The sequence below is a fragment of the Morone saxatilis genome, unplaced genomic scaffold (assembly GCF_004916995.1).
Source record: "Morone saxatilis isolate NCDOM2014 unplaced genomic scaffold, NCSU_SB_2.0 Contig5, whole genome shotgun sequence".
Classification (NCBI taxonomy): domain Eukaryota; kingdom Metazoa; phylum Chordata; class Actinopteri; family Moronidae; genus Morone; species Morone saxatilis.
In genome coordinates this window covers 22891965-22908748 of record NW_023340095.1, presented here as the reverse complement: position 1 = coordinate 22908748, position 16784 = coordinate 22891965, and the positions used below count along the sequence as shown (strand labels likewise).

At 38.1% G+C, this 16784-nt stretch overlaps 1 protein-coding gene across 1 annotated transcript in view; it reads right to left on the bottom strand.

The window, feature by feature from the left end:
- The window catches only part of LOC118338698 (contactin-associated protein-like 5), an 87996-nt gene extending 74312 nt beyond the window's left edge, over positions 1-13684 (bottom strand). The window contains exon 1 of the mRNA XM_035675990.1: positions 13469-13684. Coding sequence (XP_035531883.1) covers positions 13469-13553 — 85 coding nt within the window. The 5' untranslated portion in view covers positions 13554-13684. The remainder of the gene's footprint in view (positions 1-13468) is intronic.
- Positions 13685-16784: the final 3100 nt, after the last annotated feature.

The following is a 16784-nucleotide window of genomic DNA, read 5'->3' as shown; positions in this document are numbered from 1 at the left end:
GGAGCGAGTCCTCTCCTACGGAGTCTGCCATGTTTCTAGTTGCCCAGAAAGAACAAACCAAACACTGGCTCTAGATTGGGCCTTTGTGTTTTTCGTTTCACAGCCAGTTTCTCCCACACGTTTGGTTGAAAAGAGGGGTTTGACTTCAGGACAACAATTATTAGTAGGATCAATCATTTGTTGGTTTTAGTCTTTGTATGAGATTTCTTGACGATATGAGAAATATAGAATATTGCCAGCATTATCATTTGATGCTCTTTTTCAATATCCTGGCACCATTTACTACCTTTCTTACCTTTAAAAGATTTCCTCTTCTAAACCGTACAGACACGTTTAGATTCAGAGTGTGCTCTCATTCTGCTCTTTGGCCTGCTAGATGTTCATCACTTATCAAAATCAAAATCTGCGTCACATGGAATCAAAATATCTAATTAACTTTCATAGAAATGATCTTTTGAATTCAAGGAACGACATCAGGCGCCTAAGCAGTGAAAGAAAGGTTTCACTTCCAGTCGTGATAATAACGTGAGATCTTTGAAGCTACCCACGCAGCCTCTTCATTGTCAGCAATACATTAGAATCAGTGTTTGACTGTGGCATTGCCTCAGCCATACTGAACAGATAAGCCTTTTTCCACTGCTCCCCTCTGCTCATCAGCAAGCCTGTCTTAATATGAGAGCACAACAGATGCTGCTCCACAAAGAAATCAAACTCAATTATCACAACAAAGTGCCATTTGTAGCACGCATGGGATGGATATTTTAAGCTCCAGTTGCAGATGCATAATCGCACCTGAAGACGACCGCACGCCCCAAATCAAATAAACATGGCTCACCAGATATGAGGAAGCCTGAGTTTCCTCTTGGATATCAAGTCTCAGGAAATGTACAAACAGTTGGATATGAAAAAATGCCAAGGGGATTTCCTAAAAATAGAACATGGAACAGAGATAGGGTATAGAGCAGAGCAGGCTTCTCAATCTGACCTGATCCTCCTGTCTGGGTGGATCAAACCCATGTGATTAAAGTTACAGCTGCAAAATGTGAGTGCAACTCACATACATACATAGACAAAAAGTGGCAATTTTCGTGAAATAAAAATGAAATTAATTATTGTGCAAAGTGCAGTCAAGTCTTAGAGAATGTAACTGATTAAATAAATGGATCAAGCCCTCCATTAGTAATATAAAGATACATCGCAAGACAGTTAAATTGTGATACAAATATGTGAAGAGTCAAATCGGTGAATGAAAAATTAATAATGATATCAATGGTGGTATCAAGGTGCAAAGACACCAGTTCCACTTTTTATGAAGACAAGGAAATAGGCATTGTTCTGCGCAGTTAATACCATACCTGAGAAACGTAAAATGATTCTAAAATAGGATCAAGAAAATATAAGAGAAGATGTATATATTTTTTGTCTTCAACCTTATTTTGCGAAAGAAACTATAAGAAAATCGTATTGTGAACCCAGTATTGGGAATCATATCAAATCATTACACAGTTGGTGCAGTTTGCGTTTCACAATTTTTCTTGAACAAATCATCTTTTTTTTATTTCCATTGACAGATGAATCATTCATTCATTTAATCATTAATACATGGTGGTTCAACGAGAGCAATTCAGCTTGTTCATCATGGTCATGGACGATAAAAGAAGAAATAAAGGAAAGGATAAACTTGCAAAAAAGGTCGAAAAAACTAAAATTACAGCAAACCAGCTTTAAACAAAATCTGAAACACAGCAATATGTGATAAATCAATAATCTACAAAATGTCAAATCCTATTACAAAGCCCCACAGCCTATGTTTTCAAATAGCTCAATTTACCTGACATACAGTCGAAAAAAATCTTAAATTACAAAGAAATGAAAGAGTGTTTGTATATTCGCTGGATAAATAAGTCATTCATTTATGAATGTTCTGTGAGTGATTATTGTGACCAATTTGTCAGCAACACACAGCAAAGTCTACAGGCTAGAAAGAAATTACTAAAAGCATGAAATGTGTTACTTGGCTATTGGTTTCAACCATTACTTCACTGGTATTGATCAACACTGATTATTTTCTGCTATTGGGCAATAAAACACTTAAAACCACATGCATAGCACCTTCGTATAGCAGTGATAAACCCCACACCAGCAAAGGCAGCCTGTTGGATGGTGCGTAAGTTCAGTCAACACAGACCACAGAGTCAATAATATCAAAGGGTACAGCGATAGTATCTGGTATCAGAGCGGCCTCAGACCTCTGTGTGGTATTGATAAAGCTTCATATGATACCTTGCATGGACTAACAGGCTGTGGGGCTCAGTGACCTCTGCTCAGTGATAGCCCGAGTGGAGCTGAGGTATCAGTTGACAATTAGTCCCATATGCTGGCTGAATTCAAGGAAGCACGCATCGATACAAATGATTGAGGCAACACGGCCTGGTTTACTGTAGCACTTCATTTCTCTGAACGCTGCATATAATCTAAAGGGACCTGTGAGCATTTACAGGCAGCCGGCGGGATGTTTTACTGGGCTATCGACAGCTTTAGTGATTATACACATCTCATCTGCCAAACATGAATTATTCAGCCCTCATTCAGGAATGTAATGAAACAGGACTTGTGTTGATTTTCTGTAGAATTTACACAACAGCATGGTAAAGACATGGTAAAAATTGGATAATATCTTGTTAACAAAGGTGTAATAATGCTCAAAAATGTGGTAATTACAAAGGTAGCAATCATTAAGGCCTAATATATTGGTAACGTGTATGATATATTTGTGATATTAGGGTTACATTTAAGTAATAGGGTAATATTAGGGTGAATATTATAACATAAAGACAGCCATAAAAAGCATAATTTACTTTCAAGTAAAAAGAAGCAGTATTGATTTAGTAGGCTGAATTCAGTTCAGGCAAGAGGAAACACGTTTGCAGAGAGTGGTTCTCATGGTGTGGTGCAGATAAAAAAAGAGGCTTTCATAAGCATCAGTTTTGTCTCAAAGGAATGCTTCATGGAGGTTGAGGGAGTTTCACACCAGTGCAAAAAGATGATTGAGCCTTGGTTTGATAGCTTTATGTAGTGCTTCGTATGTGAGTGTGGTGGTGCATGGGAAGTCTCTCAAGACAAGACACATTTATAGATATGATGCCTGTGTCAGTGTGCCGCCCTCAGTCTGTTCTGCTACTGGTTCAAAGCTGCTGCAACAGGCTGAATAAGGACTGATTACACACAACAATAACAACAACACAGTAAAAAACATATTTACACACTGAGAATACATTGCTGGTTGCCTACAGATGGCTACAAGTCGTCCAAATTAAATGACAAAATCTGTTGTTCCATGCACTCCAGAACGTCTGCACTCTGTAAATGTAAATAGGTATTAGCTGATTAAATCCTTCTAAGTAGTTACCTTTGGATGGCCAATGTCTAAATAGTGAAGAGAAAATATACTGTAATGAAAAAACTATTGACTTCTAATCTGGTAATATCTAGACCGCTGGTTTTCCAGTCTGGGGTCCCCATTACTGGTTGCCAAGGTGTCACAGGAGGTTGTAAAGCCTTCTTGATTTTAAGGATATTTAAAGAGAACTTAAAAAAAGAAGCAGTTTCTCTCTGTCTGTATGTGTCTCTGTTGACTTTCAGCAGTATGTTTTGTAAAGTTTCCCAAAAATCACACCTTGTGTTTAGGATTATTCCCTATTAACAACAACTCCACAAGGCATGTGCGACTGTCACTACACTGGAGGGGCAGAGCGAAGGGAGATTATCCACTAGTTAATCAATTGTGGATACTTACTTGGGAGGGAGAGATGCTTTGGGCTGCATGTAGGCGTATATGCAGCCCCGTCAGGTCCGAAAATAATTGAATTCCCGATACCTACTGTAGAAAAACGAGTACCCTCACATTTTGTGACTTGGTACCGAAGTACCTGGTCTCCTGACATCCCTATTCATTTGTTTAAAAATATATATTTTCATAAAAACATTTAATAAAGTAGTTTCATCTTAAAAATCTGTGTTTCTCCGACGCTGTTCAGCAGAGAAAGCAACTCCTGGAGGACCTTTGAGCCAAGTTGCTGCTAACATTAGCTCAGTTTGTTTCTCTGATAGCTTAAGATCCATGTGTCTGATGACTTAAATCTTTCATTCAGTTAAAATATAGAGTTAAAAAAAAACAAGATCCAAAAAGTGTATCATAAAATTTGGCTTAAAACTGGATAAAATGTCAATTTATGACAGCTTTTGCAAAAAAAAACAAACAATGCTGACGTATGATGGCATTGACAGGCAAACTTCCTGCAGTTATTGTGTTGACTCTTTAGGTTCATTGTACAGTTTATCAGTTGTTCTCTACTGTTATTGTCATGCACTAAATATAATATGAAATATCCATAAAACATGTCCCTGAGTCAGGGGTTGTCAGTTTACTAAATGATAAAAAAGGGCTCCCTTGAGGAAAAAGGTTGGGAACCACTGATATAGAACCATACAGGGTCTATAGGCGTTCAGTTTTCTGTAGAGCAGTGTAAGCCTTTGATTGGAGACACTGCTGCTCAAACCCGTAAACCAGCAGCTCCATATAATAAGTGTTTGTTCCAGTTCCCCGAGAATACATCATAATCAATATCAAATCATAGCGTGTGCACAAGCAGGTCTGTGTCTAATTCACAGGTAATCACACAATGTAATTACACAAAATAATAAACTGTGCTATGCGGAATGTAAAATCTGGCCAGGCGAGTATGAGCAGGCCTTGACTTTTTTTTTCTTCTTAATTTAACACCTAATTTTTTTCATTTTAGATTCTGAATGCTCAAAAAATAAATCATTTTTTTGTCTCATTTTTCATCACTGTGACCGTCCCTTGCTGATTATTGCATCAATCTCATTGGCACAGTCGATAGAAAGTGGGTGTTGATAATCCTTCCAGACCTCGCTGCCAGTAACACTGAAAATAAATAGAGGATGAAACTTACAGACTCTACAGCCATTTGAAGCATATTCATTGCACTCTGTAGACTGGGAGTTGCTGCAGTGTCGCAACACAGCTGCAAATGGAAAGGCCTCCACTGGCGCCATATTCATCACAATAGATTTTTTTCTGCTCCTGAGGGACCAGGAAGAAATTATTTCTCTAAATAGTCTGATATCATGTGTCTATTGCCTTTTCTTCTTTCTCATTACAATCAAAAAATATTTTGTTCTGTACACTGCAGAGGACAGTATAAGCATAGTACCATCAGCTTTCTGAAGATTCTGACAGTAAAAACAAATATAAGCATGTCACTAACAGCTTCTTTTCCCGGGTAGGTGATATAATAATGGAGATCGTGACATGATATAACTTTTTTTTTCCTTTCCATGGTATTTATTCCTTTAATATCTCTGGATATTAAAGGAATAATCCATTGTAAACAATGTTGTAAATCAATGAGAGCAATTGGATTTTTGAATCAAAGTGAATAAGTACTTAAAATGTTAAACTATTTAATACTGATTGATTGAGCCGATTATCTGCCATAGATTTTGAGACGATCAACATCAGCCAATGCCGGTGTTCACAATACTGATGAACAAAAAATGTCTGCAGACACATCTGCAGGCATCCGGTGTGTCAGTGTGGCTGCTGTGGAACAATGTTAGTGTTCCCCTTTGTGAGTTTTGGGAAAGTGATGAGAAGGTTAGTTTCCAGCCCTGTACTATAACTCTCATACATCCTGCTGTAAATGTTTTCTCCCATCTTATATGAGACCAAATCTACTCTAAAACTGTTACTTACTGTATGTATATTGTTACATTATAATAATGCAGTTGAATGACGTATCTTCTAACATACTGTATCCCACTCTCCCTTAAATATCAGTCACGTTCTGAAATCTACAGCATAAACCAATGTATTTTTCTATTTTATGAATTGAATCTAAAACAACACATTAATGGATAAGATAACCATGTAAAGTAGATTGCTTGGAATAATGAAATTATAAATTACTTTCCTTAATTTTGATATCGGCATTAGTCTTTGAAAAACTCGGTCACTACTATTTAATTTACAAGATAAGATAAAAATACATGTCTGGTTATTTTATTCATTAAAATATTTCTACAGAATTGTTCCAGATCGTACGATATGATACAATACAATTATCACCTATGACAATATCGGCTTATCATTTAAGAATGTCATCAACATTTTAGCCAACGTGATGCCAGAATAAGCAGCATAGTTTCCCCTACCATTACTAGATTATTTTTAATATGAAGGGTGTAAGACAATTTCGAAAAATAACGTGTTGTGATATTTTATTTTGTGATACTGTATTAATTCTCAAAAACACAATAGATTTTTGTGGTTAGACCCTCAACCGCTAGACGACAGTGTTGTAAAGGTAATGGAGGGCTATGATATATACACACGTATCGCATCGCCACATTTTTGCCAATACACAGCCTTATTTAATATTAATATAAGTGCAGGTTTTGTTGTTGTTTTGGTTGTCTGGTTTTGTTTATCGAGGATATTTTAATATTTTTTCATATTCCAATTCCAATGTCTAAATATTCTTAAAAATTAAAAGTTCATTGCTCTTTGAAAGGGTGTACTTGCATTATTATGCTCATCATTAGATTGACAACAAGATAGTTTATTGCAATTTTTTTGGAACAATATATCGTCCAACAAAATTAGTCATTGTGACAGGCCTAATGAAGATCAGTATGCTGATATAAAATACATAGGCCATGATAGCACACTGACTGAATTATTTAACTGCACGTTTTATCCACTTAAATATTGAATATAATACCTGAAACAGTGAAGACAGCAGCATCTGTGTGTGTGTCGTCTCCATGCCACACAGCCAAATAATTCAATAGAAATACATCAGAAGAAACAAAACGCCTCAAAAAGATGAAATAAAGACTGTAAACTTCTCTTCATTTCATGTCTCCGCAGAGCAGCAGTCAGTCAGAGATCATGCGAGGAGCTTTGAAATGCTGTATTTACTCAATTTAACCGAATAAACACACAGCCCTCTGCGGCAGTGCTCCTTACTCAACTTCAGTTTTGAAAATCAAGTCATTCTGACGGAGATTAATCGGGGTGGAAATATAATCTTGTTGGTTTTTTACAGAAAGTAAATGCAGTAATCTGCCCGTAACCAAACTGTCCTCCTCAAAATTAAAATATATGGGAACTTTTCCATTTTACAGGATAGAGAATATGCCAGGGAGCCCCTCATGTATGTCCCTTGGAATAATTTGACACTTCTATTGTCTATAGTCTTAGTTATGTGAAAGAACACAAGATAAATGTATTTGAAAGTGTTAAAAATATTTGCACCATTTCAACATAGAATACCACTGATGCATGCTTTAATGGCAAAAGCAAATACTTTGAGGGTTACAGATATGTTAGATTAGAAAATAATCTATGAGGTATTTATATTGTTCTTTAAAATATTACGTCTTTTGTAAATACACATAAAAAAACAATAATATAAAAATATTTGAAACATATTTTTTTTTTTTATAACATGATAATTCCAATGAATGCATCTGAAAACTTTAAAAGGACCCCCTGGCAGAGTGCCACAGACCCCACTTTGAGAATCACCGGCATGCAGTATTAGGAAATTGGCAATTTGTGAAACAATTGTCTTTCAGTCATTTCTGATTATCTTTCATGAAGATTTAAGAGTTTTCATCATAACTACCAGAGGATTTTTTAATATTTTCATTACTAGTGAGTATGTACTGAAAATGCTCCCACTCTTTAAATTTACTGTTGTTTCAGTTTGAGTCGGCTTAATCTCAAGAGGAAATACTTTAGTTCAAAACTATGAATGGATTTTTCCACTTAACAGCTAAAATATGGCATAACAAAATACAAAAGTGAAAAATAATTGACGTTAAAAAGATACAAGATGCACAGACACAGAGTAATCCTCATGACATAATCATACTGTACACTATTTCTGTATATACTGTCGTTGAATTGCATATGTCGTGCAATATAATGTCAGTCATAGCACATTGTTATGCCAGTCCGGATGTGTACACTGCACATTCCTTCCAGTTGGTTGTGTCTAAGAACTGCACTCTATGTTTAAACATAAGGAAAAGTGCCTGCGCTGTCACACAGCAGTGTTCTGCCTCATTTACCTTTTGATAAATTCATCAGGCCTTGAATGTGTACATCAGTAGGTGTTCCTTGAATGCCTGCTTCACATTCATTAGCCGAGTGAATCTGCAGGTGCATCATCTCCATCACACACACACACACACACACCGTCATTCCTGCCAGCTCTGCGCCAGCACGTTCTAGGTGCTTCAGATGGCAAATAATTAGTTGTGAAGTATCTGCTCGCTGAGCTAACTTGAAGCATGAAATTCAAAGTTAATATATGTGTGTGGTTCTTCGCCACATCGGAAACAGATTCCAGCTTATTAAAGATGAATGCGTGGTGCAGCGGTCTCTGCCTGCTGCGAGGGAATGACTGAAAGCGTAGCAATATTCCCCCCTCAGACCTGTGGTGAAGGAGAGTGTCATATCATCTGGTAATGAAAGCTTTTGCTCTTTCCGGCTAAAAGCCAACTTTAAAAACACTCATGTTTCCACTTATAGCAGGAAACATTTCTCTGAAAAAAGCCTCACATTGTACACACGCTGAAAAAGGAATCTCTAGAAAGTAAAAAAGCCTTGTTTCTGGAAAATTAGTCTTATTTTTTGTCTAAAAAGTCTTGTAAAGCAGTTTTTGCATTAGAAAGATAATCTGGTTTTAAAAAAATATATCTAACTTTGTTTTATATTCCAGCTAACATTGAGCTAGATTTAACCAGTAACAACTTACAGCAATGGTTTCCATAATATCCCAGCAGAGGAACAAGATTATTTTCAGTATTTTAAGAGGAAGAACACTTGCACAACTTCTTAGTTTAAGAGAATGTAGCATGTTGAAGCAGCTGTTTAGTTTTTCATTGTTAAAAAAAACAACAAAAAAATGCTCATGGTGCCTTCATTTAAGATAAAGTCACTTATTTGTATTATGCGGTTTGAGAAATTGTGTCTTATTGTAATTTTTTTTTTGCTAATAATCTTACACATTTTTAAATTCAGCTCAATAAAGTGACCAAAATACTTATTTTACTTTTCTTTATCTTAAACAACTGAGTTTTCATTGCTTGTAGTAAGCACAACTTGCTTACATTTTTGGAATTTCTTCTGGTTTTAAAGTCCATTACAGCGTTTCAGTGGCTAGGTTTGTATGCCAGTTTTAAGAATTCTATCCAAGTAAGTCTTACCCCATCAATACAAAATACGAAAATACGATACGAAATTTTTATTATATTTAAGAATAATGGCTTGTTTCAAGAAGTGCTGTTTTTGCAGAGTACAAAAAGGTGCTATACATAAGTGAAGCAGATTATAGGATTATTCTCATCAGCACTGTCAAACAGGATATGACAACAACCAATGTGTTGATAAATGTGCTGTAGATACAAATATCTAGGTACATTAGCACTGAAACAATTAGTCAGTTATTTGGCACTTACATTTCTCTTATATTAGCTATAGAAAATTAAATATGTTTTGGTTTTAGACTTTCTGGACAAAACAACCCATTTTAAGACATAATCTTGAGCTCTGGAAAATAGTGATAATCCCTTTTACCGTTTTTGTTGTTGTTGTTGTTTTTTGACATTTTATATAGACCAAATGATTAATCATTTAATCGAGAAAATAATTATCAGACTGATTAATAAGGAAAATGATCATTAGTTGCAACCATGGGATGCACATATGTATGAACTGCTGTAATCAATTACTCAGAATATAATACTAATTGATAAAGTAATTACATTAACTCACTAATTACTCAACTGCAAAAGCATAAGTCACTAAATGACTTTACTCTAGAGAGCAGATTTACAAGCTGCCCACATCTCCTTAAAGTTGCGTAGAAACAGTAAACAAGACATTGTAGTTTATCAAGCAGCTAGCCTGATGTTACAGTTTGATGTTACCAAGCTAAGCTAAGTCCCTAGTTCCCTAGCTAGGCTGGTTACTGAATGCACCAAGACAAAACTGATTCCAAGCCTACCATCCAACTCCTGACCGGACAATCAACCTCAAAAATGTCATATTTAGTAACTGTACCGGGTTAAAGATGCAGATTTTAGTTTAAAACGTAAGACATCTATGTATTATGTTGCATTGCTATCTACTGAAGTTACTATGCTAACCAGCTAGCCCTGGCGTGTCTCGTAATACCACTTTGTACCTCAAGAGGCGATAGTGAGTCACTGTTGCGTGTTGTCTGCCCTCAGTCTATACGTTTTATTAGTTTGGCTCCTGGCCGACTGTCCTCTCGCTCCCATTTCATGCCTCTCCTGTCCCCACCTGAACAAGCCATGTCTTCGTTGTCCCCAGAGTCGAGGTCCTATCAGAGCCACTGTCGTCGAACTGGTCTTCGTGGGTCTTGGATGTTCGGAGCCCAGTTCAGTTGCCCGCTCCGTTTCTGGTGCCCAATCCGCCACTGCTTCTGGCCAACATCCGAGCAAGGGTTCCATCCTGCCCCTGGCCTGAAAACCTTCTCCTCATGGTGGTCCAAAGCTCCTGTGCTAGAGGTGTTAACACCAACACTCTGGTGCTCCGACCTTCCAGTACAGGCAGAGTCAGCTAACAGGACTGCTAGCTGCATGGCTGACTAAGCTAACTATAGCAACGGCAGCTTAACTTTTTGCTGATATGCTGCCACCTATTTGTTTAGAGTATGAATTCAACAGGTGGCCAATTCTTACACATACCTCCAAATGTAAAGTAATTAATACATTTCAAACTGAACTGAAATACCTTACACTACTTGTTACTGACCAAGGTTATCTAATTTGCCAGTATTGTAGTAATGTAAATATTGTATTCTACTGCGTTAATACAATAATTGATAAAGAAAAATAATAATTTGTCATATCGAGGATTTGTCATATTTCCGTTAGCGTAAAGGTCACACCAATACAGAATCAATTAACTCTTACTGAAGGATATGACAGATTGAACGCTGACGTATCCAGTGACGTACTCGCCATTATCTGTCTGAAAAGCCAGAGAAACACACACCAGCCATGACACATCTCTGCCCCCCTCCCTTTGGTTTCTCAGTGGTAAATATGAAGGCAGCTCTTTGACCTCCAGGAACATCTCACCATTTCATCTCAGCACAGAACGTCAGAGCCGATCACTGCACACATTTGAGAACCACCGGGCTGTCATTAATGAGTAATGCAGCTTAGTTTAGCTCAGTTCCTCACTTTAACATGAACTGCTTAAAACCCAACACATGCCTGTAATGCTCAAAAACAAAAAAGATCACATGTAGTCATTGACTGTTGGGAATCACTTTTTAAATTTTCAACACAACAAGATTTATACATTGCAGAACACAAATGACATGAACACTAATGATGACTTATCCGTAGTTGTAGGGCTAGAAATGAAAACTTTGTCCAAAGAGTACAGCTAGCGGGATTGTGATTAAACATTTTTTTTTAAAAATTAAAAAAAAATGTGTATTGCCTTGGGAGAATGAACATATGTGCTCACCAAAAAACATTGAAATATGATTTTAAGATTATAGTTTTAAAATAGATTATATATAATCGTGTGCAAAAATGATATTTTGGCCTGAAAGGGAAGCTAGAGAGTCCAAAATTAAAAGGTCCATTCTCTGGGGAGTATGAATGTCCTAAAGGACTGAAGGATTTGCTGGCATCTAGCAGTATATTTACTGATGGGAACGTCCTTGCCTCACCCTCCAAATCAAGCATGTGGGAGAAACTATGGTGGCTGGGAAACTCGCAAAAGGCCATATCTGTAGGAGGTGTTTGATTTGTACATTCTGGGCTACTGTAGGATAATGGTGGATCAACATGGTGGCCTCGTAGAACAGGATCCACTCCTTCTTTAGATAAAAATGTCTCATTCTAAGGTAACGAAAACACAATTATTCTTACTTTCAGGAGATTATACCCTAATGAAAACATACATGAATATTATATTCCATTTCTGACAATATATCCTCCTAAATGTTACACACTGGACCTTTAAATCGGTACATTTTGACAATCCGCAAATTGGAATTTGTGTATAAGGGGAGAGGTGGGCAGGGATATCCACGGGAAACCTCGTGGGAATCTGACCCCTGAGTAAACCGTGGAACAAAGAGTGTGTTTTTGTTCAGCCACGGTGACTCAAGACATCTACCTCATTTTCTTTATAAAACACACATTTCATGTAAAAACACATAACTTCCTGTTATGTGACTAAATATAAGAAATAGCTAAGAGCCCAGTGTGTGTATCAGGAAAACACTTTTCATAAAACTAGTTATCTATGTCCGTACGATTTGTCTTCAGTTTGGGTATGAAGAGCGGATTTATGGATGTAAGCTCTGCTCATTGTTCCCGCTGCAGATTTCTAAAGGAAATCTTGCAACAAGGTTAAATGAAAAACATAGGTTCTATAGCTAACACACACATACACATGTCTACAGTGTGCACAATGTTTCTTAGATAACTGAGTTACCATTGATCATTCGGTATATAAAATATTTAAAAAAGTACAACCCTCCCCAAAATCTTTCTTTAGATTGCTTGATTAGTCCTAGTCAAACCCCAATAATATTCATCAATCATTAATACTGATAGCAGAAACCAAAGATAGCAGAAGCCCACACATCTGAGGAGCTGAACACAGTGAACTTCGGTCATTTATTCTTGGAAATTGACTGAAATGACGGATGGTTTATCAGAATTATTCTAATCTCCATAAATTCAGAGACACATTATTGGAACCACTCATCCAATTAAACACAAAGCTAAAACTGTCCTGGCTCCAAATTTAAAATGACAACCCTTGGGGAGAAGCAATCTGTCTTCAGCAGGCTCTGTGTGTGTACGTGTGCGCGCGCGTGGTATTTTCACGTAGGAGTGGACCAATAACAGCAGCCGTCTGTGCACTACAGCTGTGACCAGTCAGCAGTTTTCTCTTCAACACATACCAGCAAAACATGTCCAAAGAGCCACTCTTAAAAATATCACATGAAGCGTGTGTGCGCCAGGAACCTGCGGCTGCGGAGTGAGCGCAGGCGCTCCACACTGCGTTACACTTGTGAATGAACACAGATGGACCTGTTTGCTTGACCTTCATCGAAACACAGGCGAGGACGTATCAACAACTTGTTCATCCGCATGATGCTGACACAGAGGAAACCTCGACAAAGTATTCACATGACCAACAACAGCTGCGTCTTTTACAGTCACGATGCTCCCAACGCAACACCGGGAGGACAAAGGTACCAGCCAGGCGTAAAAACTTGCCCGGTTCGAACAGCTCCTGTCTGATTGCGCACAGCGGTTTTCACTGGAGAGGAGAGGAGCTTACAGGTGAGCTTGGAGGTGAAATACTCACAGTGAGTAGCGGCGGATGCTCCGCTAAAGACGCTCAGAGTGTAAAGGGTAAGCATATGCAGCAGCAGCAGCAGCAGAAAAAACATCTTCCCAGCCGTGGTGTGGTATTATCCGTGCGTCCGCAGAGAGAGGGCTAAACAAACAGAGGAGAGGTTCCTCCTCGCTCCTCCAGCACGGAGGGTTACAAGGAGTCTGATGAGGAAGAGCAGACCGCTCCCACCACCACACTCTCTCTCACTGCGAGGCACAGCCCTCCCCTCCCTCTCTCTCTCTCTCTCTCTCTCACTCTCTCTCTCTCACTCTCTATCTGTTTCAGTCTTTATTGGCAGAACAAGAGCATTGCGATGCCCAAGCACGGCCATAAAATGCAGAACAATAGCAAAGATCCACAGAGAAAAGTGCAGCAGCAATTCCAACCTTTATTATATATATGCCTTTGTGAATTCAGCTAACTTTATTGTAAGAGAACAAGAAGCCTATAGTGTTATAAGCTTGGAGTGCTGTGGCAGCTTGGTAGCTTTTGCATGCGTGGTAGGGAACCAATCAGTGTGAAGCGTCTGATTGGAGCGACGTTTTTTATCCTGTCATGTTTTGTGCCAAGAGCAGAAAATATACAGATCTATCTGTCTGTAATTCAAATGTGTTTTATTGGCATTGCATTAATCAGGTACACAACTGCCAAACAATGTGGCACAAGGCTTGTAATTTATGTAAGGGGGTGAAGGGGTGGGGATGGCACACTCACCAAGGGACCCTATTAAAGAACGCAAAAGATGACCCCACAACATGCTCTCTTTGTTTTCCTTACTATAAATTTCATTTGAGCGGGTTGTTTTCTTTGTTGGTTTGTTTTATTTATGTACAGATTTAAATGTCCAGTGTGTAACGTGTTAGGAAGATTTAATGGCAGGAAATGGAATATAATATTCATAGGTAATGTTTTTATTAGTGTATAATCACCTGAAAATAAGAATCGTTGTGAGTTTTGTTGCTGCCGCAGTTTCCACTACACGCTTAGGACAGGAGGGTGAGGCGAGGAGTTTGCAATCAGTAACTACAGTCACTAAATCTTACACACTGGTCCTTTTACTGGGGACATTTATGCTCCCCAAATGTTGAGCCTTTCGATTTCGGAATCACTAGCTAGACATTCAGCTTAAAATGTAAATTTTAATATTTCTCTGGATCCACCTCTGATGTCACTAAATCCAACACACTGGTCCTTTAAAACACTCACCACTGTAGTCTAATGCACAACGCAAAAACTGGATTTAATGTCTTGCAGTGGGCTATGCAGCTGCTGGCAGATTTTTCAAAAATGCTTATTTTTATACAGTGATTAATTGAGTTTACCATAAATGAGCCACTTATTTAAGCTGTAGAATACATTTGTGTAGATCTGTGTCCTAATTTTGCCAGTAGTATTTTTTCAGGCAGCAGTCTACAAGGGCTAAGCTACTGCAAAATTGGAAAGGAAACAAAAATCTGGCAAAGAAGCATTATTTGTAAATCTTGTCATTTGTTCTTTCAAATAATAAAAAAAAAAATCTAGCTGTAAACTAGTTTACTACAGTTTTTGAATCTGATATCTGTGATGTTGTCAGGCCATTCGATCTCAAAAATGACGTACGGATGGACAGAGCCTTTCTCAAAAAAAAATTTTCTTTCCATCTGAGAGTGTCATATTCTTGGTAACTGAGTTGTATTTTGCAGAAAAACTTGAATATACGGACTGCAGTGTATCAGGAAGTGTTGCTGTGTCTCTGCATCTTGCTATTGGCAGAACGGGCTCAGTCTGTTTTCTCCGGGTTGCCAGGTTTTTCTGTGTCCAGTGTCAACGGCCAATTTGTGATCACTTGTGTGGTCACTCAGTCCCACTTGATTAATGTCTCAGTTTCTGATTGCTCACACTGCCCACATAATCTACCACTCTTGTCTGTTCAGTGCTAAACAGCGTTGAAGTTTACTTTGAGTTTTTGGTGTAGATGTCTGGGGGCTGGTGCACATTTTCTGCATGCTGTCTGCTGTAAGGGAGCCTCATGACCAGCTGGTTGAGGGAACTTCTCTCATTTTCTTTGTTTGGCAATGCAGAGCTTGGTAATAGTAGAACGTCCACAGTTGCATTTTTGTGGCAGGGCCGTTTCTAGACTTTTTTAACTGGGTTGGCACAAGAGGGACACTGACTTATGCAGGGGTGGCATGAAGTATGTGTCTCAGTTTTCCAATCAGTCCTAATTTATGCAATTCCAACACTGTTTATGCACCCCAGTCTGCAGAAATATTCAAATACACTAGGCCAAAATAACTTAATTCATACCACATGCAAAAACTGCATTGGATTAGCATAAAGTGGGAATGTCTGCAAAGGGGAGACTTATGAGCATCCAAAGAGCCCATTTTCATTCACATATCCTGAGGTCAGAGGTCAAAGGATCCCTTTGAAAATGACCATGCCAGATTTTCCATTGCTAAGATTTAGCCTTACTTTGGAGCGTTATTTACCCCCTTTGCCGACATACTAGCATGGCATGGTACCAATGGATGCGTTAGGTCTTCTAGTTTCATATGGTACCAGTATCTTCACTAGCTTTAAAACGAAGAAGAGGTGAGGATAATGGGGTGGCCAGTCAGATTTCAAGGGTGACCAGTGCCAACCCAAGCCCCCGCTTTGGAAGCACCCCTGTTTTGTGGGCTCCACACTTAACTACAATATAATCACATTTTTTGTTAAGTTACTGATTTGATTATTCTTCACATTGGTAAAAGTATTCTCTAACTTTGAAATCACAAAATAAGCTGGGAGTAGCAGTGTTGTGGAAGGTTGGTAATGGCTCACAAGGACAGTTGTTGGTTTCTATTAAATCTAAGAAATTTAGTTTTGATTTAAAGGGTTTTCATATTGTCATGATTTAATCTACAGACTTCCTGTTTACCCCCTTAATGCAAAACAAATTTGCTTTATTAGCATGACCATAATTAAGTGCAGTGTTGTGAAAGCATATCAGGTTTGCAAAGTAATAGGTAATGTTAGTAATACACACCACTCAACAATGTACACCACACAACATGAAGATACATCTGTAGAAAGAATATATATGATGGGATGAAATATAGTTTAACAATGGTTATTTTATGGTGAGAGCCATAGAAAGAGATACAACAATTTCATAAAAAACAGAAGAGGGGGGTCGATTGTGAAGCAGCTCAGCACAGTTTTTGTGTTGTTCCACTGGTTTTCCCTCAGGCTCTGACACATATTGCTGCTTCCCTGCCAATGTCAGTTTATTCCCTAAGTAAATGTTGAACTTTGTTGTGGT